This window comes from Athene noctua, chromosome 10, assembly GCF_965140245.1.
Source record: "Athene noctua chromosome 10, bAthNoc1.hap1.1, whole genome shotgun sequence".
Classification (NCBI taxonomy): Eukaryota; Metazoa; Chordata; class Aves; order Strigiformes; family Strigidae; genus Athene; species Athene noctua.
The window spans coordinates 9,539,721-9,562,299 of NC_134046.1; the positions used below are offsets into that span (position 1 = coordinate 9,539,721).

A 22,579-nucleotide genomic window follows, 5' to 3' on the forward strand; every position below is an offset into this window, starting at 1 on the left:
GGCTGTGCATCCGCCTCTCTCGTCTGTGCCCCCGCTCCAGGATTTCTCCCCCTCTGAGTGTCATCACAATTTGGGAGCGTTTGCAAGCAGGGAAGTTTCCTATCACTCATTTTTCCCCGCGCCATTGTACTGCAGTGACTCCCAATTAGATCACTGTCAGAGGCTGTCACACACCCATCACACCTCGTGCTGCCGCAACAATTCAACCCCTCAGGAGTCACCATATTCCTTTTCCAGGGAGGGCTTCCGCAACTCCAGTCCACATTTTCCTTCCTTGACTTCACACCAACAAAACTTGAATAAGGAGAACAATAGGCGCAGCTAAATACATTTCCATCCCCTCCGTCTCCTGGTAGCAAGCACAAATCCTGGGCTTGCAGGGATGCTGCCAGGCTTTTCACAGGCTCTCTGCTATCAGGTTTGTTAATATCTGGATGCAGTCTTGTCCTTGGCCAAAGCCTCAGCCTCTCACAAAGGATGTGCAGAGAGATTTGGAGATTGCAGAGGATTCTCCTTCCTGGGAATTAAGAACAGAAATATGTGCATGTGAGAAATGTCGAAAGGTGCAAGTCATTTGCTGCTGGGCAGAGGCACCCCCTGGGCTGCCCCTGGCTGCGGGGCAACTTCTCCATCTGTTGTGAGGTTCAACTGATGGACGTCTCTTCAAGCCTGAGAAAAAAAAAAAATCTAAAGGTATAAATAAAATTGGCTGTCCCAGGGAGTAGCATCAGCCTCAAGCCCTAATCAAGTTTCTCTTGCCACTCCATAATTTTGCCTTTCTTGGATCAGGGAGAAATTAGTTTAATGGAAAGCTACGTTTTTCTTACCCTTTCTTCATCTTATTTTTATAAATCCCATTGGGAAGTAAAGTATATGAAGAGAGACAGCCTACTTGCTGCTGAAATCAATTTGCAGAGTAAGACAGTAATAACCACCTAAAAGGGGTGGGAGGGATTGTTGGCCCTGTTTATATTTGGCTTATGCTGGCAATTCCTCGACAGAGTCAACAAGAGAGTACACCCCTATTAGAGACAACTTTTGATAAGTCATGCTTTTGAACTTCACCATATCTTTAGCCTGTCACATAGAATATCTGTACAAAATATGTAAAAAACGATCATATTTATATATTTAAGATTACATATTATTGATAGTTATTCATTTCTGGGTGAAGGCAGAAGTAAAACCTCAGCAGCTCTCCTGCTTCTCTACACTAGTCTGAGCTTTAATCCCTCCTAAAATACATATACAAACATGGAAAACTCCTGCCAACTCCACACCAAACCTCCCGGGCAACATGAATCATATAGCCCTGACAGCACAGCTTGAGGAGGAACAAAAATCAGCTTTATTCAATCCCATTCTTCTTACCTGGGCAACCATGTGCTGTTTCTGCAGCACGCCAGCCTCCTCCTGCTCACAGGGATATTTCATACCCAAATTCAGCTCCCAAACTTGTTTTTTTCCCAACACTTGAGAGCAACTTAGAGCATCCACACTTCAGACCTCCTTCCAACTTTGGCCAGCTCCAGTAGCTGTGGCCAATTAATACTTCCTAAAAGCTTTTGATGTGCTGTTATCAAGTGTGTATTACACTGGGAATTTCACGGCATTTAAGTGAATGCTATCAGCCTTACAGGCTTTGAAGCCTCTGCCTCACCTGCTGGCAGCAGGAAGGGAGTATTGCCAAAGCAGGGGAGGCAGAGCAACAGGGATTCTCATGGTGTAACCCCTAGTCGTTACTGTGCAGTTTTAAGTCCTTCTTAGAATGGTTTTGAAGAAGAGGTGATGTGGGTGCTGGTATGGCCTCTCAAGTATATGTCAGAACAGTTTTGGCAATTCCTAATGCTGAAAAAAAAAAAAAGGTGGAGAAAATTAGAAATGTTAGAAAGTCATGCAATCGTCAGGATCCTGGAAATAATAAGTAGTCATGGTGGAGAGTAATTTCTCTTTTTTTTTTTTTTTTTTTTTTTTGGTTGGTATGGATACATAGAGGAGAACAAAGAAGTATTTGTTTCTTGATTTCTCATCTAGGAAGCGTAACTGGCTCGTGCCTTCTGTGTTTCCTGTGCAGCCCGGGCTGCCAGATCATTTACTGCTCTGCAAAGAGTGATCCCCATTTGAGGAGCAACAGGGGACTTGAGGCAAATACTGTGAGATTTGCAGTACAGTAAGACCTGGCTGCAGGAAGACACTATTTTCTAGCTTGATTATTAGGTGAAGACCAGAGTTAGGTACAGAGCGTTCTTCATGGTTACAGGCTTCCATGCTGTGCCATAGGAAGGTTTTGCAGGTGGGATAATTGTGCTGGTGTGCTTGAAATGCTGAAAGCCTTTTGGTGTTATTGGTGATTTCTGTATACGGCTTTTTCTTCACAGAGACAAAACAATGAGAAACCACTGCAGAAGTTTTAAATGTCTTCCTATTAAATGGGTTCAGCTGGGATCAGCATCAGCCTCAACCCTGCCTGGAAAAGGGCTCCATACAAATATCAATCAGGTGGGAAACAGCAAACAAGCCTCGCTGCACCTACTGACAGCAAGAGCAAAATGGCAAGCAAGACTTATGCATGTAAATGTTCCAGAAAGAAACAGCTGAGAAAAGGAAAGGCAGAAAGACCTGACCTGTCCTTAGTATGACTACAAAAGTCACAAAGGAACCCAGGTGTTGCAAACTGCAGCCGTTCTCCCTCTTCCTCCCAGACTCTGCTGGTTTTCCACAAGCGATGAGGACACGCTGGCTCTGCTGGGGCTCCCAGGCCGACCTTTGAAAGGCTCCAAACACTCGGGCTCCATGCTCAAGAGCCTGCACAGCCACGGTGTCTGCCCCATGAAACCCAGACCGCCGAGGAGCACTGGGTGGGGAGTTAAGAGCAAACAGCAAATGCATGAAATGCAATCTCCACTATGCTTGAGTACTTAATTTCTTTGTTGGGAGGCAAAGGGAAAGAAGGACACGGAAAAAGAAATAGGTCTACAAAACAAGAATTCGTGTGAGGAGATGTATACTACTTTTTTTTTTAGGGTTTTTTGTCTGTTTGTTTGTTTTCTCAGCTTGTGAGTTTGTGAATCACAAGTGGTTTCACAGCTTTGCTCCCTTTGAAGCACTGTAGCCTCAGGTTTACATTTAAATAACTGCCTAAACGGGGCTGCAGCAGTCCATCCAATCTGATGCAAGGCAAGACGCTTGCCTGAAGTTGAACTTTTACACCCTAGAGGAACCCACACTCCAAACCACAAGCGCAGCAGCGCATCATCTTTAGTCCCCTCTCCTGCAGTATGGGACACCCACCTTTCCAACCACGTTTTTGGGGCTTGATTTTTTTTTTGGTCATGCAAGAAGGAAAGACGGGCAGTAGCTCTGCAATTGCAAATTCAATTTTTTCTTGAAGTAGCTTTCTCCGTGAGATGGAGTTGGGATCCAAACACAAGCCTGTCTCGGGGCACTTTGCTGACTCAGAACAGTAGCCACATTCCTGTGGGATATGGCTGGACCAGCATGGCCCTTAGTCACATCTGTCGTGACTTCTGCAGACAACTTTTTGCTTCGACCCCTGGAAATTCCCACTGTGACTTAAATGATGTAAAGTGTTGCCAGAAACATACACCGTGAGGGCTGAGGATCTGGTGGGTCAGGAGCAGGCACAGCCCTGCCATGGGTTCCTAAAGCTCCTTCCAGACTCACTTTAATTGCCCCAAAACTGCTGTGTGAAGAAGGTATGTTCAGATTTAAATAAAAATTATTTTAAAAATTAGGCTGACACATGACCCTTACAGAGGGGAAGACTTTCTTTTCTCTCCCAGTTATGTGAGGAGATGCTGTTTTTTATAACACCTCCAAGTCTTAAAACAACTGGCTGTTTGGCCCAGAAATAAGTTTATAAAACCCTAAAGAGCCATGAAGTAGATTTTCCCATCCCCATCTGTACTCCTTATAGGTAACACACACAAACCTAAGCCCAGTACGTACCCTGAGGCAGCCTTGGGTGCCGTTACCCCTGCAGCCCTCAGCCTCCTTCCCCGCAGCGGGATCGACTCCACAGCTCCAGCATCGAACGTGGCTCTCGGCTCACACGACTCCAAGGCAAGGGATTTCCAGGAGACCGGTCAACTGAACCCCCAGTGAAGTGGTGAGTGGGCAGGCTTGGCAGGTGCCGGTGCTGCCATGGAAATGGTTTGCTGGCTCCATCCAAGCCTCCACCTGATGATGGAGGAGGTGGATGCTCATGAAGATGAAGCCCATTTCCTTTGCTCCCCGCAGCTCTTGCTGCTTTGCCCAGGCAGCTGCTGCTCTGGCACCCACGGCTGGTCGTGGGTCGAGGATGGGGACCGTACCCCCTTCAAGGCAAGGACCGTTTCTCCACTCACTCATCCAGCATGCCAAGCAAGTGCTTTTCAGGTCGGCAGAACAACCACTACCTTTCCTGTTTCTTCTTATTCTTGGCACAAAGGATTTTGAATCACTTCCAACTGAGGTTAAAAGCATTTAAGAGTCTGTTTGCACAGGGTTGTTTTTTTTTAAAGCAACCTCTAGTTGTAACACACACTTCCCCCAGCATACACAAAAATATCCAAACGTCTTTTAGTTTAGGAACTGTCCTCATATTCCTGAGAAAAAGCTTCAGAGTAAGATTTTTTCCCTTTGCATTTTACCTATTGCTTGGGTTTCAAATTTCAACTTCACGTGAACAGTTACATCACACCTCTCCAGTCTCAAGTGGGGGAAAAATATGAACTAGAAAGGGCACAGCAATTCACATCACCTTGTTTCCTAGGCAATGGACCAAAACACTGCTTGCAAAATACCAGTATTTTTAAACTACAAAATTACAATTAGGCTCTCAATTAAGTTTTATTAATTTAACTCATGGGAGTTTGTTAGCACAAGACAGCTGAAGGAACTCCCAATGGCTTTCACCAAAATCCTCTGCACTAAACCTGTTTCTGCAGCTACAGAAAGGGGCAAAAAGATTATTTCGCAGTACCAGAACCCAAATTCTGCAGACACATCCACCACAAACTTTCCGTATGTCATTAGTCCCAAGGAACAAACCGGGTTTACTCACTTGAGAGAAGTTTTCTACGTGCACAACCCTGTGTTTGCAGAAGTGGGGTGCTCGAGTGGTGGCTCACGGACAAAACGTACAGACTGACAAACTGCTTCAACAGGACTCTCCACTTTTTCTGAATACTGGCATCTCCCAAAAAAGAGAGCTTTCAGATTTAATTAAATTTTACTATTTTATTTGTGAAAAAACTACAAGCAGAATTCATAAATAGACATTTCTATTTAAAGCAGGAAAATGATAAAGTGGCTTCTAATAACAGTCGTGCACATGCCAGTAACAGGAATATATTAACATCTTTTATTTGCTAGACAAAGAGCAGTGTCCAATATAAATTTCCCAAAAACATTTAAGACCTGTGAATTTCTGACCAGTTCACAAAACCACCATTGACACTTTAGCATGAAGATTAAAACAAACCTAACAGGACTGTCAGCTCTAAAGACTTTACAGAGCGGAAAAACTTTCAAAAGCGTTATACAAGCTGTCTTTCTGGGCAAATGAAAAATATAGCTCGTATAATACATTAACATAAAAATCCACAAGATAAGATTATGTTTTGACATACTTAAACAAGCATTCTATATTTGTCTCCAACAAACAAAGCTAAGGAAATAATGTAACCATCTTTACACAGTAAATTAAGGTTACAAGTCATACACAAGAACAGAACTGCTTGCGCATTAAAAACTGTTCAGCTCCATTGTCATACTCTAAATGTTGGCTCTTAAAACCATTCGGTTACATACAAGCAAAGGTTATTATATAGTCAGCAATTAATAAATTTTCAATAATTTAAGTTTATGGTAGAGCTTAAAAAAGTAGACTGAGAATGATCTTGGTAAGGCAGGTGAAAACATCTCAGTGGAAATAAACTCACGGAAGCTGCTGCCAAATTTTTGATCTGTCCAATTTGAAACAAGCAAAGTGTTCCAATTAAAATAAATAGCCTGGTGGTGTAAAACGCTGTCATTTTTCCTTTGCAGAACTACGTCAAACTGAGCAAGTCAGGCAAGCTGTGTTGGTGTCTGTGTGTGTGTGTGTCTGTGTAAGAGTTGAAACTTTGCAAAGGTAACACTGTGCTTTACTTACCTGCTTTCTGTGCCACTGAACACCACAAATCTGGTCCTTCCCCTACACTAGTGTTTTGGTTGGTTTGGTTCTTAAACACGCTCCCCACCAACAGTGAGATAACCCATGGACACAGCACGGGGGGAACCCCACCCGTGGACATGTGCCGTGGGGATGCCAACTTCAGAAATTAAGTGTAAAAGCAAACGCTATCCTTCAAATGCACAACACAACAGCTACGGATGAGGCCGGGGAGCTTCAATGCTTAGCTAGCAATTTCTACTGAATGCAGAATTACAGGTCGATTGTTCCAAAGAAATTTTCCCACTTATTTATAGCAAGCTACTTTTATCGAGGAGGCACGCCCAAAGAGACAGATGTTACCAACTTTACCAGTAGCCATGAGTAGCTGGTTATGGCGTTAAAGCTTTTTCAACTGACCTACAGGTCCATTTTCACTTGAAAAAGAAGCAATTTCCTGGTACACACAATGCTTTTTTTTTTTTTTTTTTTTTTTTTTTTTTTTTTTGCACAAAGTCCCAGATTCAACAAAGAAGGCAAGCATGTGGTTTGACTCGAAGCACCAGAATTAGCCCCACTGAAGCCAGAGGGACTCACCACTCGCTCACACTCTTCGCTGGATCATGGCCGAGATGCATGCAAGCCTAATTGATAATGGATCATTTATAAAGCAGTGCAAAATATACAAGTTCAGGGGCATCTTCAAAAAATCTCTCTTAAAAAAGTATTCCAATACATTTCAGTAAAATAAATAAATATGGCTGACCAGTTTACCCTCCCTGAGACCCTTAAAGGAATAGTAAAAACTGGAAAAGGAATGTCTTTGCAATATCCCACTAATGTTAAAATGTGGATTGAGAAATTCATAGTATTTAAAACTATGTATAATAAATTGTCTTGATGCTCATAGGAAGCATCTGGTTTCCTTTGGTTCTTTAATAAATACTTTAAAAATGCTTAAAAAGGTAAAGACAGCCTATACTGTGAATATAAGCAGAATTAAGTCAGGGTGCCCATGTTAACATATTCAGAATAAAACCACTGCTGCAAAGGCACTGCCACTGCATGTATCTTTGAGCAGGGGTTGTAACGGATCCCTCACACATTTCTGTCGCCAGTGTGGAAGGAACCTATGTCTGCTACTCAAAACCACACAGATTTTTAAAGAAAATCTTAAATCAGTTGCCTCCACAAAGAGAAATCACTCTTGCTACGCAAATAATTCACAATATAACAAGCTGGCACAAAGTTGTCAAAATGTGGCCCCTCTTTCATCATGCCCAAAAGTTATGCATTTGATGTCAAATGAAGCCACAGCCTCTGCATCTGAAATTACTGCAACGCACCCTGGGGCCACTAAATAAAGACGAAAAGCCAAAGAGGTTCAGGGTTTGTTCCGTTGTTTGTTTGTTTGTTTTTAAAAAAAAAAGTTTGTTTCACCTCTTCAGCCTAGTGTTTTAGCAGGATAATGCATGGAAGGTAAACTGTAAAGCAACACTAACAGGCCAGGAAAAGAAATTACAGTCTGAATAGCTTTAGAGCAAGAACGAAGGAGATGCTGGTCATGAGCATGAGCCACACGTGTCGCTCACTTGCCAGCATGAAAGCTTTTCCCTACTTTTGCTCCCACAGCAGGAGACCCAGAAGTGTCCAAATGCTGACAAGCCCAACGTCATCACTGGAAGAGATGCTGTTCAGAAACCACTCTCAGAATATGGATGGACTTCAAGGAGAAGAGCCACCCCAACAGCACGGACGGGACAGACGGAAGGGGGCTGACGACGACCAACCCACATGCCGCTGGCTGGAACAAACACCAGCTTGGCCCCTCAGCCCACGATTGCTCCCAGCCCTGCGGCTCCCTGCTGCCTTCCAACCCAAAGCAAACCACTCCAGTTCTAAAGTTACCTCGGTCACTGATGCAGGTGGACAAGAGTCATTAAATCTAAGGACACCAAACGTCCGTGGGATTGGCTATGCACAACGCAGCAATGCTCACGTTACCAAAATACACGACTCCGTGGCATGCCAGCACCAGTCTGGTTGTCACTTACACTCCAGCTGGGCACAAACTCGCACCCAATCTGAGTTACCGTAGTGGAAATACAAGCTACCTGGAGCAAGCTTTACTCATTTCAGATCCCAAGCTATAAAAATCAAAACCATGTGTCCAGTACATTTTAGCCATTGCTTAGGGAAGAAACGGGGAAGGAACAATAGAGAGAACAGGTCCCATTCAGGTTCAAACTTTCAGGAACACTTTTCACCTAAGACCAGTTCCATTTCAGTTTCAGTACTTTCACAGAAGGGGACTGTCCCAGATCTTGAACTGTTCAATTTTTTTTTTTTTTTTTTTTTTCACTTCACAGTGTTTCAAGCACCAGCGTTTCCATGTATTGGTTTCAAATAACCCTTTATATATATTTATTTATATATATATTTATATATAATTTATATCAAAACTGATAGTACACAGTATAACTGGAAGAAGAACTGAACTTAAAAAGGATATGTCGAAAGAGGATGGAGTTTGTGAATGCAATAAATAAAGCCCCCTTCCCTCCCCACCCGCTCCCTACCCCAAAACAAAAAGTTGTAATGTTCATGGAAAATTGTGCACAGCAGATATTATAAAAAAGTAGATTCAGGAGCACATCCAATTATAAATGATTGTTAGGAAAATCATATAAAACAATGGAATACATAAAAGTGTCAAGAGTAATTGTTAGGGTGAGAAATTCCTTGGTGGCCAGATGCCCACGGCAAGCAGAAATTATCCTGGTTGCATCAGTAAGAGGTCGATGTCCGAGATAGTGTGTGTTCAAGCACAGAAGAGGCTCTCCAGGATTTGAACAACATGGGCAGGTGGAGTGTTTGAATTTCATACCCTGATTCATAGTTTCCACAACTCCATGTGCAATTTTCAGAAAGATTCGTCGTTGACTGCCGACATGTCCCCCTTTGGCGTGGAGGAACGGGACGAGCCCTTGTCTGTGCTCTCAGAGCCCGAGCTGCTCTGATTCTGTTGTTCTGATCCTGCACTGGAGGTCACTGTAGAAGACGACGTGGAAGAGGAGCGAGTCTTTTCTTTAAAGTCTGTGATAATTACTGTGACGTTTCCCACTGTGACTGCCAGCTGCTGTGCGGTACTTCTGTCCACATTTTTCAGTCTGGGTCTAAAATAAATGAGAAAACATTAATAAAAAGGATAAAATAATCAAGAAAGGAAAAATTTATTAGAAAAAGCATTTGACAACAAACTCAGTGTGACTTGTCCTCTGCTCGCCCATGCAGATGGCAATAACTGGGAGGAACAAACAAAGGTTTGACCTCCTGCTCCCTGCCACAGCCTGGGCTGCGAGGGCTGCTCAGCCCCTGAGGAAAAACCTGTCTTGCAGAGCTGTGCAAAGGGTACTCTGCTGTAGACTTATCCCTAATCCAGCCCTGCCAGAAAGGAGGACACTACAGCAGAGCCAAGCGGACAGGAGCCAGACAGACCGAAGGATCTCCTCCCCAAGGGGCAGATGAAAGAGTTATCTTATCTAAATTCACCATCTCATCATGTGCCCTGATGTTATGAGACAAGGCTGTGACTCTGCAATACAAAACCACATGAAAGCATTTGACCATGGCTCTTTCATTCCCGTATTGGAACTCTGCAGCTGCAAACACAGGCACTGGGACAACTTGGCTTCTCTTTCAACTGCTTTGAGCTTATACAAATCAGATGCCCAATCAGCCTATGTATAAAATCGCTCAAAATGTTCCCTCTGGAACCGAGGCTATTGTAAATAAAATCCAGAATGTACAACAGTATTTCTTGCAGCTAGCACTTTTGGTTAGGGTAAGAAAAAAAAAAAAAAGAAGAAAAAGAAAAAAAAGAAAAACCACCAGAAAAGAACACACTGGTATTTATAGCTCAGGATTATCTCAGTAATTTGCATGCTGTGCTATCATTCAATTAGTAATGTAGCTAATAAGGGTCTAGTCTCTAGGAAGCTGACATTCATGCACATTTGAGGGGCTGATCCAAAGCTCTGATACAACAAACCTTGGACACTCCTCCAGCTACCAGCAAATTCCAAGTCAGCTGCAGCGACTGCTGCAATTTACAGCTTCTGCTCCTAATTAAGGGTCAGGCTTAAGCAGTGGAATATTCCCAATAGGGAAATTAAAAAGGAGAGTCTTTATACATCAGTGAAAAGTAGCTTGCTGAGAACTGCCTTCTTCCAAGTGATGGAAGGAAGGTTAGTTTACTTTGGGATCAAGCTCCAGATTTTAAACCAATCTGCCTTTCCTCCTCCTCCTTGTCTGCAGCACACTAGACTAGTGCGGTCAAAACAAAACAAAACAAAAAGGAAATTACGCCGACTTTGTATTTGCCATGCATACTCAATAGCTTGTGGTGGTGAGTTAACAAAGGGAAAGTCCTTAAGTAGTAGCTATCCAAGTGATATTCTATAACTAGACAGAATCAAAAAGAGTATTAAGGACAGATGTACAGCTTCAAAAATAGAACAATTGTATTTCGGCAAACTTCCTTACCAAAAATAAAGTTACTGCAACAAAAATAGTATTTTCATATCTAACCTAGGAGGCTGTTTTAATTTTGAACAAGTACCAGAGGAAAAGCATTTCTAATAGATAGAAAATACAATTAAAATTGGGATAATAGTCAGTAAAATCTCCTACTTGAAGCAGCCCCTTGGTTCAGCGACCAGCCTTTTCAAACCCACAGCTGTGCTGCGTGAATTCCCGCAACAGTGAGACACACACACCCCCACACGTATGCGTTGTACATACGCGCTTGCAGGAGTTGGCAAATTCAACACGTAACCACAGGCTAGATTAAATGATGTCACCTTGTTTGTGGGTAACAAGAAAGGCCAGCTAGCTCAGCAAGTTTTGGGGTTTCCGTCAGCTTTCAGATAGCGTCTCGGCAGATGCAGGCTGCCCTCAAAGCATCAGCAGCAAACACAGCAGCAAGCGCTCCCGGAAGCGTAGTACGAGTACGTATTTTCCTCTCTAAGCCCCCAGTTCCTCTAGGAAACCCAGTTCTTCCTGTAATATGCCTGGGTCATTTGTTTGCTCTCGCACTGGGAATCAGCCAAAAAATGCTGGCCCAGATACCAGAACAGACCTTATTGCCTCCACCTTTCTACAGAGTTGACCATGCACTCCTGCTATTGCCTATCAAAAATCGGCATCAATAGCCATATTAAGGAAAAAGAAAAGAAAGAAAAAGGAGTTCACATGGCCTAAGCTTCGTTGAGTTCTGCCCAGAAAAGCTCCTGCTACTGGCAGCCTTTGAGATAAGCCATGCACCAAGCACCCAAACGAAACTGCCCATGCATCTTTAAATGCCATGATGAAGGAACATGGAAGAACTGGGGTGAAATAGGGCTGAGGTACAGGATTTCTCAACAGCCCCACTCAGAAACGTATTCTCAATGTCAGTTTTAGAACTGAGCCCTCCAACCATTTCGGCAGGAGGTTTTAGGCGTCTCCCCTGTGCAAAGAGCTGATGAAGTACAGATGAAAACCTTCAGGAAATATCTTCAGCACACACATACAATTTTTTGTTTCCTATAGAAGGCAAAGGGATTGGCCCATCCACATTATTTTGCAGAATTAAATACCCTGATGCTTCATGTTTATAGCTAAAAAGGTTTATGGCCAAATAAGAAATGTGTTTCAAAACAAATAAATCTGGCAATACACAGGAAGGCATGGAATAAACCAAGATACTTTCTCAGAAACAGGCACACTATCCAAGAAGTTTAAACAGAATTTCTTAAAAATCCAGAGATCCTTAAAAGACAATTTACAAAAAAACAGTCAAGAAATCTGGAAACAAAAAAAACCCGAGAGATAACTTGTGACTGTAAAAATAGGATCCTTTAAAAAGACTCTTGACAGTACTCCTGAGAGCAGTGAATTGCAAGAAAAGTTCCACTAAGCCAAATACTTTAAAAAGACACATTAAGAACTGAAGGAGATGATGTATCCCTTAAAAACATCCAGCTAGACCTGATGCGATTAAGGATTAATTAGGAATGACAAAAGCTTGCCACAAAACATGGACTAAAAGACTCTGCAGTAGACAGAGTGACTCCCTCAAGAAGTAAAAACAATTATTTGATGTAATCTATCAATTTAATATTATGTCATTAGTCAAATACATCAAGTCTCCTGCATCCTAAGTCTCAAAATGAGTACCATTTCAAAATGAACAGGACCAAAACCACCCCCAAAACACATTGCAATAAAGCTGTATTTCTCTAACTGAATCAGGAATGGACACTTTGATCTTTGGGGGCCAAGGAAGAGTTAATAGCAGTCCCTGCAACAGATCAGTCTTCAAGAACAGCAAATCTCACACTGCCTTCACTACCTTCAAGCCTGTTACTGTGTAAAGGATATTCACTCCTATTAAACATTTTCATGCTATTATTTAAAAACCTCCAAGAGAACAGTTTTCTGCAGAGTCATGTCTTGCCAACCTTAATGCTAACAGCAGTGTGAACCATATCTCCCATGTGCTTTACAACTGTTTGCAGCTAACTAACATTGCTTCAGTTCATGTGGCTTCACTATAAAATACTTATTACAGCTCATTTTATAAAGAGATGCAATTCTTATATGGCCCACATCGGCAAAGTGCCCACTTGAATTTTGCCTCCTGTAGTTAGCTAAGTTCAATAATATAAAAAACTGTCCTTTGATGCTGAATTTTTTATTTAAGAAATAAAGCACAAGACACTGCTTAAAGAAAACAAGCATGGAGTATCAGTATAGGCAAGACCAGGAATAAACCTCTCTAGAGACAGCTACTCATCTGAAACTCAGACAAACATAAACCCAACCATTCACGTTTTTTGTCAATAGCAAGATTCTAGCAAATCTGTTCACAGTGTCTTTTAATTCCGGAATACTTGGAGAATTATCTTGAAAATTACAGTGACTGAATTATGAATAAGTAAAAAAGTAACCTTTGTTACTGCTACCTAGTGAGGATAAGAATTTGATAAAGACTGCTAAGATTGCTGGTTAATGTTTTTCCCCTACTGTGTTTTACAGCCAAAAGCATTACTGCCCAATTGACAACACAATTATTTTAGCAGAGAAATTAAAACTGAGTGAAGAATACAACAAATATTTCCAATGCCTGAATTTGTCCTCCTCAGCAGAGTGTTTGAGTGCTTGTACATGGAGAAGGCTCGTGGCCACTGATGGTCTTGCCATACTAACACTGACAGACCCCATGGGTTCTGTCTCTGTCCATAAAAAAAAAAAAAAAAAAAAAAAAGGTAGCTGCTATTTAGCAGTTCTCAGAATTCTCAGATACCGAGTGCTTAACTTTAGCATAAAGTTACCTTGAAGTGTGATTTGAGTCGCTGGTCTTTGTTGTAGTATTCCCAGACTGTATACTGTTCGCTTCACTAGGAGGATCTTTCACAATATCTGACTTTGGTCTGTAAGAATTGGAGGGAAGAGGGAAAGTATGATGTTAGTTTAACTGCACAATTAATGGACAGTGCTAATGAAATCACTCAGCATTTAATACTGCGTCCTTCAAACTTACTTGGTCTTCTTGTTAGTGTTCTTCTTTGTAACACTCGGACTAATTTCCTTCTCTTTGTCAGGTTTTTCTTTGTCTTGTTTTTCCACTTTCTCCTTCTTCTCCTTCTTAGGTGGTGGTGGGGTTGCATATTGCTGGGCAACTTGTTGTGCCACCAACTGAGAATTTATTCTAGGTTTTCTATAATGACAATAAAAAGAGAGATCTATAGTCAGTTTTACACAGTAAAAATTACTTCACCAAAAGCAGTATGAAGATTTCTTTCAGCAACCAAGGAAGAATATTCCACTTATAAAGAACCAAATGGATGTCCTTATTTAACATGAAGTACTACTGCTGCTACCACCAAACAAGACAGAAATTCTAAAATTAAGAAATATTCCAAACTGCCTTTTCATCAGCTTTTAACCTCATCTAACATTAAGTATAATGCACCCTTCCTTCCATCTGTGTCATGAAATCACAGCCAATGTTGCAGGGACAACAGTGAAAAAGCAGCTTTCAAGAAGTTGCCAGCCACACACTGTGGCTACACTTTAAGAGAAGGAACAGAGAGAGTAATAAAAATAAGTTTCTGATAAACATCAGTCTCCTTCATATCTTTCAATTTATTTTTTCAAATGAGCTTCTGGTTTCCTGAAGCAGCAAACCTCGCACAAATAACAACGACAAGAGAAGGTAACTGAGATGACTTTGTCCCGAGGGCTGAGACTGAAGCTCACTGGCAGGAGCACAGAAGACAAGCGGGCATTCACATTTCCACGGGGGAATGGCCGTGCCAGCCTCCGACACACCATCTTCACACAATTGTCTGCAGTCCCCAGTGGTGCTCGGACAAAATACACAAGCAAACTGCCTTTCAAAGTCTATTTCCATTTCAAATTATGATTTACACAAACAGGTAGCTTTACATGTAACCAATACCTTGGTTATTAGTCCTCACATATCTTGCAGAAATTCATACCTTTGTCTCATCTACATTCCTTATCAAAACTCTAATGTCCTCTCAGCTTAACAGCTCAAAACCTCTCCCTCCTGGCCTGGCATATCACAAAGCAGTTCATACTCTGAATACTCTTGACTATTCATTATCAGTTTGCCTCCTTCAACATGCCAGAAAGATCTATATTCCCTGTGTCCACTCAGTTTGGGGCGGGGGAAGAGAACCAGGTTATCAATGTCATTAGTCGTCCATTATGAACTGAATACTAATTGCAACAGTTGCTCAAGCTTGTCCATAGCATCATTATCATTAAGGCAACAACTGGAACACAGAAACCCTTGGGTTTCTGCTGCAGAGCTCTGTACCTGCACCCAGTTTTTACCACAAACATCTAGAAAGATTGGTTTCATGTGTTTAAAAAACAAAACAAAACAAACAATGTACAAAACACTAACTGCTCACATGTAGCATCTGCATTTAGACATGATACATAAAACGGAACACCCAGAAAAGTTCTACACCGTCACAGGAAAATCCAAGTATCTAATAAGCTGCTCTTGGCAGTGACTTGCTGTATAACTGTACCAAGATGCTCTTACTGAAGCCAGATACACTCAAATAGTTCATTTCACTACCACAGCTTATTATAAAGTCTATGCAACAGGTTGTAATCAGGCCTCCGACCTGGCTCAACACCACTAGCATTTGGATTTTTCACCCAACATGGAAACTGTAACTCATTTTATGCTACAATCTGCAAGCATTTCTGAGTGAACAAAGATGATCTAGGCTTCAGCCTTAAATAACGATGATTCTGAAACATTTTGCAGATCAGATCAAGTAGTTACCTGTTCCTTGGAACAGTGAAGATAGTCATACAGACAGAAATTGCTGTATATGGGACTTTAAATGCAAAGATGCTAAACGAGAATAAACACCTAAGAAAAAGTGCTTTGGTTACATGGAAAAGATTTTCAGATTGATGCAACCACATAAAAGCTGACAAAACTAGCCTGTGTCAAGCAATCTGCTGACTGTGTACTCAAAAAGGGGGAGAAGAGATAAAGTGACAAGAAATCTTCAAAGAGAGGGCAGATAGCATCTCCCTACATGACTATACATGATTAACCTCACTGCTTGAAGCTGCCACTTCTGCCCAGACTTAGTTATTTGCTGTTTACACAACCAGCTAAGTCAGAAACCCGAGCCATTCATGGGAAATCCCAATTGAGGAGCCTGAGAGCACCTCCAAAATTCTTATACTTTGCACGATTCTGATGAATCTGCTCGTGATGTTATTTCCAAGCCTTATGTCCAACCTCTGCAGCTACTGAGCTGCTGTTCCTGTTGCAGAACTGCTGCACCGCTTGAATGAAGATAGAAATTCTAAAATGGAAACTTCAATTTTAAGTTAAAATTTAGAAAATACATAAATAAGTCACATCGCATTTCCCTAGAGAAGGCTGGAATCCAAAAAAAGACCAGCCTTAAAGCGCTCCCATGGAGACACTTTACCCCATGCTCTTCCACTCCTTATCTGTGCCTGTGATGGCACACTACATTTATTAAGTCTTATCATTTTCTGGCCAGCCACTGACATAACTATCACAACTTCTCCAAACCCCACATTTGCATGTTCCTTCTCACATGCCACGATGGCTCGCTGGAAGGGGCAAACCCCAAACTGAAAACGAACAGAGCAGGCAGCAGCATGGGCAGGCAGGGGACCAGCCCTGCTGATGGCGTTTCTCCTGCCACACCGAGGGAGGAAGCAGAAAGCTGCTGAGACTTTGGTCAACACTGAGAGTGTTTCAAGATCTGCTGTCCTACTACAACAGATTTATTTATTTTTTTTTAGTAACACAAATAATCTAATTCCAATTCCTAATTTGACCCTTACACTCACACAAGCAGCAAGTTTCGGAAGGTTAAAAAGCAGGTAAATGAAGCAACTGGTATACTAATAGCAATAATAATAGGAGTGATAAAATCCTTCAAATAAGGCCCACGCTGTCACTACAGCCAGGATACACTGGTTACAAGTCCTTTACAAAAAAGCCAAGCAAAGCAAGTAGAGCGGCACATTTTTAACCACAGCAAACTACAACCATAGTAACCACAATCCAGTAAAGTAGCTGCAATATCCAAAACTTGCTCCAAGTTTCCCTGCCTACCAAAAACACACTACAAGGGCTAACACTAATCTAATCTAGCATCCCTAGCACAGATCACCCCTCCAGACACTGTTCCTGCCTCTACAGCCATCTGTGCCACATCCTAATCACGCTGCTTGTCAAAGCAGCCACCCTCCTCATGAATGTTGTGAAGTTTTCTCCAGCTGTGGCAGCAGGTAGCTTGCACTGCCTTCTAGAAATAAGGAAAACAGTAATTTCAACAATACTTTGCAGTGGATACTAGACATCTTCCCTTTCATAATTTGAACAAGGAAGAAAAAAAATATCAACGGAGAGAACCAAGCTTCATTTCCACTTGAGCTACAATGATTTAACATGCTCTGGCTTCTACCACAGAATTTGGAGTCATAAGAACAGAAAGATCCCTTTTTTTTTTTTTTCTGTTTTTGAACAGTACAATGTGAGGCTCTCTGCCCCTAATTTAGTTCCAGCTGGCCTTTTTTCTTTAATGAGGTGGGGGGTTTTTTTGCAACCTCTAAAGAGAATGTTTCAACCCAAATACACCACTATTATATTAAAATAAGTTATCACTTGAGTAGAATAACCTGAAGAGAGAGTTGAAACCACTTTAAAGTTTTTGTAAGAATAAACAGCCACACAAACAAGTATTAACCATTTTTTACTCCCAAATCGACTCATCATCTTACCTTCTGTAACATTAAACTGTCCATATAAACAAAGAATACATCTAAGGGACAAAAATCAAATGCCAATGCAAACTCTTCCAAGCTTTCTAATCAGCACTCACATTCAAGGAACAACTACATTGTCATTCACTAGAAGATTTAAAGTAACAACATTACACAGCTAACAAGTCTCAACTTCCAAAAAAATTATTTGAAGAGATACAATACTTAGTATTACACTTGGTTCTTTAATTCCTAAGCAGACACCAAATGCTGAGCCACAGTGCTCTGCTGCTTCTTGCAGGCCACTGAGTCTTCCCGAGAAGATGAAGATGGGCGTTTTCTGTATCTGTTCCCTGGTCCATGCTGGGTCCTCTCCGACACCAGCAGTGCCCAATGTCTGCTACAAGAGACTATGCTTGATTCCTCCCAATCTGTGTCTCTACAACTTGAAGTGTGCTATTACACCTTGGTGGCCACCATTACTTATGCTACTCTGCACCTAGTGCCAGGTGAGGGCTTTCAAAAACGGAGAATTCAGTATCATGTAGTAGTAACACATGCCAGTAGACAATGCCAACAGATGAAGATAAGAATAATTTTCAATGCAAGTATCTGAAATAGGTAGGTTTCCTTCTACCTGAACATTTGCTAGAACTATTTTCCCCTAATTTAAGCGACAGCCTATGTAAAGGCTCAACCATCAAGATCCAAATAAATGAACATCAACCTTTTTCTTTTGTCAGCATAAAGAGGATTGTCTTCTCCCCTCTAAAACTAAGCAATTGAACTAAAGTGTGCTTTCAAAGTTATGTTCAGACAAATAAATTTTTTCATATTAGTTAAACTGTAGTTTACATCACGGGAGCAGATAATTGCACAATTTGTGATCTTTGTAGCAAGGACATACTGATGCATGAAAAAGCTGAAATATATTTGTCAATTCAGGGCATGGTTTTGGCACCAAGGTCTTTATCATAAATGATGCGCACAAATACTCTTTGCTACCTTTTAGTAACAGACCTCTACAGAAGTGTTATGCCTGCAAATACTATACCCTCACGTTGCCATACAAAGTGACACTGAGATGTTTGGCTCATGGGAAGCAGAATAAATGCAAGACCTTTCCTGAAGTTCTCCCTGCCTGTGTTAGTGTGCTCTTGAAATAATAAAAGTAAAATGAAAAAAAAAAAACAACAACCAACCAAACAACACAAAACCCCCTGTATTTTTAAGGTTCTGGCAAGCATCTTGCAGCATTTCACTATTTGCATTTTCTTCTGTATCTCAAAGCTTCCCTTTAAAGCCTGTCTCAGGACAAAATCCAGAGCTCTGATGCTCAGGAATTCTGCTGCTCCACTCCTAACTCCTGCAACTGGGCTTAGGGGTGGAGGAGCACACATCACTGCACATCCAACACACGGTAGTTACTCGGACCTGGATTTCAACAGGGATACAGGAGCATGAATTGCACCATATTTTTCACGTGGCCCTAATTTCTGTATCTGTTTGGGATTTCTCTGGTCCTGCTGCCTTGAGAAAAGGCAAGCCACCCGCCTCCTGCAGACACTGCGGAGCAGAGACAGCAGCTGGTTTCATACCCACAGCAACACACAGAGACCATGAGGGACTCTGGCAATCCCCAGAAATGTGGATCTAATTACAATTGCTCTTACTTTCCTATAACTATGTTAGCAGAAGAATAAAAGTGGCATCGAGTGGGATTTCAGAGTCAAAAGCCTCATGTAACATGAAGTACCGAGGATTTGGATAATTTCATGCTGTTCTGGCTTTGATGCAAGCAGCGATACCAGCAGACCTCTGCACAGCTCGCCGTTTCTTTGAGAAACTGTTTCATATGCTGTGCAGTGTGAAGTACCTGATTATTTTAATAATCCTAGACACACGCGAAAATATATTTGCTCAAAGAAAAACAAAAGGACAAGACTAAAAGTATTTACATGAGCATTTATAAAAGTTATCGCCAGAATAATACAATAAGCATACTTCTGAGCAATACTGTAAAGCAAGGTTAGAAACTAACCCATGAACACATTAAAAAAATTAAAATCTCCTTAAAAGAATTTTACATCCAGAACCATCAAAACTTTGGAGAAATTAAGCCATAAACTTGATGGGGTGAGCTCTCATTCTTGCATGCATATTTTCCAGCTCATTTGTGATGACCACACAGTCCTTTTTAGCAACAAGAAAAAGGATGAATGGACAAATTGTCCTTAGTGCACAACTGCAGAGCATATGGAAGCTGTATACATCTATCTGATAAGTTCTCCATGTAATACAAGACCACAAGGCAACGATAAAAACAGTAAAAGATGACTAGAAGGACAAACAGCAAGAAGTATCTGACTGAGCAATATTGTGTTGAACGAACAGAATTTTCCTTTAACACTGATGTGCTAATGTTGCATTTTTGTTTAGAAGACTGGTGTTTAAAGATACAGAAGTTAATCTACGGACATCTACTTCTGGCCTGTAGGTGCTGGGCACAGCAATGTGTTTGAAAGACTCTGAGTGTTAAGCCTGAACATTTTGATTTTGAGAAAAAAAAGTGAAACAAAGCAGCTTCACACAAAACAGTTGTTGGCCACAAAATAAGTACATTTAAAAGTGTGGCCACCTCTAGAAATCCTCCAACAAACTGTTCAACATCCTCCTTGACCATCCAGCCCACTGTCTCCTATCTTCTTGGAAAAGCCAAGAATAGGCCACGTTTATAAAGGAGCCTCAGCTTTGCAGTAACTATTCCTGGCCATGACAACAAACCTTGAGCTGTTCAGAATTCAGAAGAGTATTTTAGAACTTTTTGTCTGTTCACCGGAAGTTTTTAGACTTTGGGTCATTTTTCACAGTTTGAACACACCCTACACTACTTAAGTTTTTAAACTTTTAAAAGTTCAATATTATTTGCAGTACTTAATATTTACTGGTCTCACAAAGCTGCCAGACCCCTGCCTTTTAGGGTGGAAACCTGCTTTCCTTTTTCTAAATCATATTAAGAATGGAAGTTATTAAATGAAATGCAAGCTGTCACATCCATTTACACAACATGACACGCATTACTGTTTGCTGTAAAGTGGCTCGTCACTGCCTCTGTGATGCTATAGGGTAGCTGAGGCTCTTTGAATGATGCCAGTAAAAAGAATACTTAGCTCTTACTTGTTACAGGAGCCTTAGCATTACTTACGTTTAATTATTTCCACGTATTTGCAAATCAAAGTGTATAAATCCAAGAGTTTTTATTCCCAGAGTTGTCACTGCACAGATTCTGCAGCTCATGTTTCTGATTTCTTTTTTAGTGAAAATATGCTAAAAATTGCAAAACCAGTACTAAAGAAAGTCCTGGAACTGATCTATGAAACTATTTCAGAATGACTGCTCAATAGCATAGTATAATAGGTTTTTCAATACTTTTACAGTTCTTTTTTAATATACATTGTTTCCTATAATCCCAGTGCAAAAAAGTCTGAAGTCCAGGCCACAAGATGTTTTTGGAAGCAGTTTCACCAGAATTTTGCCATCCTGAAGTTGAGTAATCACATAATTCCTCAAAACACCTGTTCTAATAAAGTAGAGAACTGGAAACTGCCAATACATTTGCAGGCACTATCACAAATCAAGATCATTCACCACCCACCCAATTAAGTAAGAAACATCTTATACAGTGCTCCTTGCACAGCCAGACTTAGGATCTGGTGGGCCACCAGCAAGAAAGGAACCCCAAGCCAGAGAACGGGGCAACTTGGGAATTTGTTAGAAAATTTTCAGTGGAGAAGCACCAGTGTTTGCATCTCTGCAAGTATATGGAACTTACATCAAACTTTTTTTTTTTTTTTTCCATTTTTCCAAGGCAGATTGAAAAAAAATCACAGACTGCGCTTTCTGGATAAAAAGTACTAAGCCTGAGATTGATCATAAACCTGAGTTTTTCCCATGCAGTCTCATGGGCTCTGCTTATCTTACTGCCCTGGATCTTTGTCCTTCTCTACCACACAACCCTATAAAAATAATGCAAAAAGATATGTCTAACACTGTAAGGTGCACATGTTTTGGACTACAAGTTTATTCTGATACACATCTGTGGAGGGTTCACAAAACCAACTAGTGTGAGACAGCAGCAAACAAAAGCTCCTGTACACTCTGGAGAATGAAGAGTCATCCCTACAAGCTGTCCCACAAAACAGCACTTCTCAAGAGCCACAAATCTCCCCTTTTACAGCTATTCAATTTGAACTCACATGCTGGCAAAAGAAAGAGTTAAACACAAGTTGTTCTTCAGGCTTCTCTGATACCAGAGAATGGAGGGAAAATAGCTATGGTGAGTAACAGTGCCGAGTATCAGTTACTGAAAGAGAGCTGGAGGTTTACTTAACTGCTAATACCATAAAATTTAACTTACTATGTCTGCAGGAGGCAAAACAAAAGTCATGCAGAAGTTTTGGAAGAAATACTGCTCTGTTCCTCCTTTTAGAGTAAGAGCCTGCCTGGAAGCTTGCACCGTGCTGGCAGTCTTGCCCATCTTCTCGTCTGTAGCACCTATCTAAGCTGCAACAAGAGATAACTTCATATCTAATCTGCAGCAGCTAACGAGTGCCAGCAAAAACCTCGAGGCTGTCCAGCAGATGCTCACCCGGCAGCTGCCTTCTCTGCCTAATCTGAAACCCTGGAAGAGGCCAGCTCTGACCACAGCGACTGCTCCTGGCTGGTCTTGGCTCCATCCTGGGAGCTACAGGTGGAGGCTGCAGCCCCCAATGCCCCAGTCCTTGCCGGCTGTGTGGTGCCGACCTGCACAACGCCCCGTCACTGGGCACTGCAGGAGCTTGTGGGGGGGTGTGTATATATGTGGGGGTGTGTATTTTTATATAAATAGACATATACGTGTGTATATACATACACACACACATCCCCCTCCCCAACAAGGCATCAATGAATAGCTGTGTACTCAAGAGTAAGGATTGTGCCTGTGTTCATCTGCTGGAATTACTTCCAATAGGAGCATCTTTTAAGGACTACAATGGGAAAAGGTCTGAATTAGCTGCTTCTGCTTTCATTTAA

At 41.5% G+C, this 22,579-nt stretch overlaps 1 protein-coding gene across 2 annotated transcripts in view; it reads right to left on the reverse strand.

The window, feature by feature from the left end:
* Positions 1-5,233: 5,233 nt before the first annotated feature.
* Positions 5,234-22,579, reverse strand: part of RYBP (RING1 and YY1 binding protein) — a 46,549-nt gene continuing 29,203 nt past the window's right edge. Inside the window, exons 3-5 of one of the 2 annotated variants that reach the window (XM_074914392.1) lie at positions 13,743-13,919; positions 13,534-13,632; positions 5,234-9,333 (exon numbers count right to left, since the gene is read on the reverse strand). In XM_074914392.1, the coding sequence (XP_074770493.1) occupies positions 9,081-9,333; positions 13,534-13,632; positions 13,743-13,919 (529 nt within the window). In that variant the 3' untranslated portion in view covers positions 5,234-9,080. The remainder of the gene's footprint in view (positions 9,334-13,533; positions 13,633-13,742; positions 13,920-22,579) is intronic. The other variant, XM_074914394.1, reaches the window with a different exon arrangement.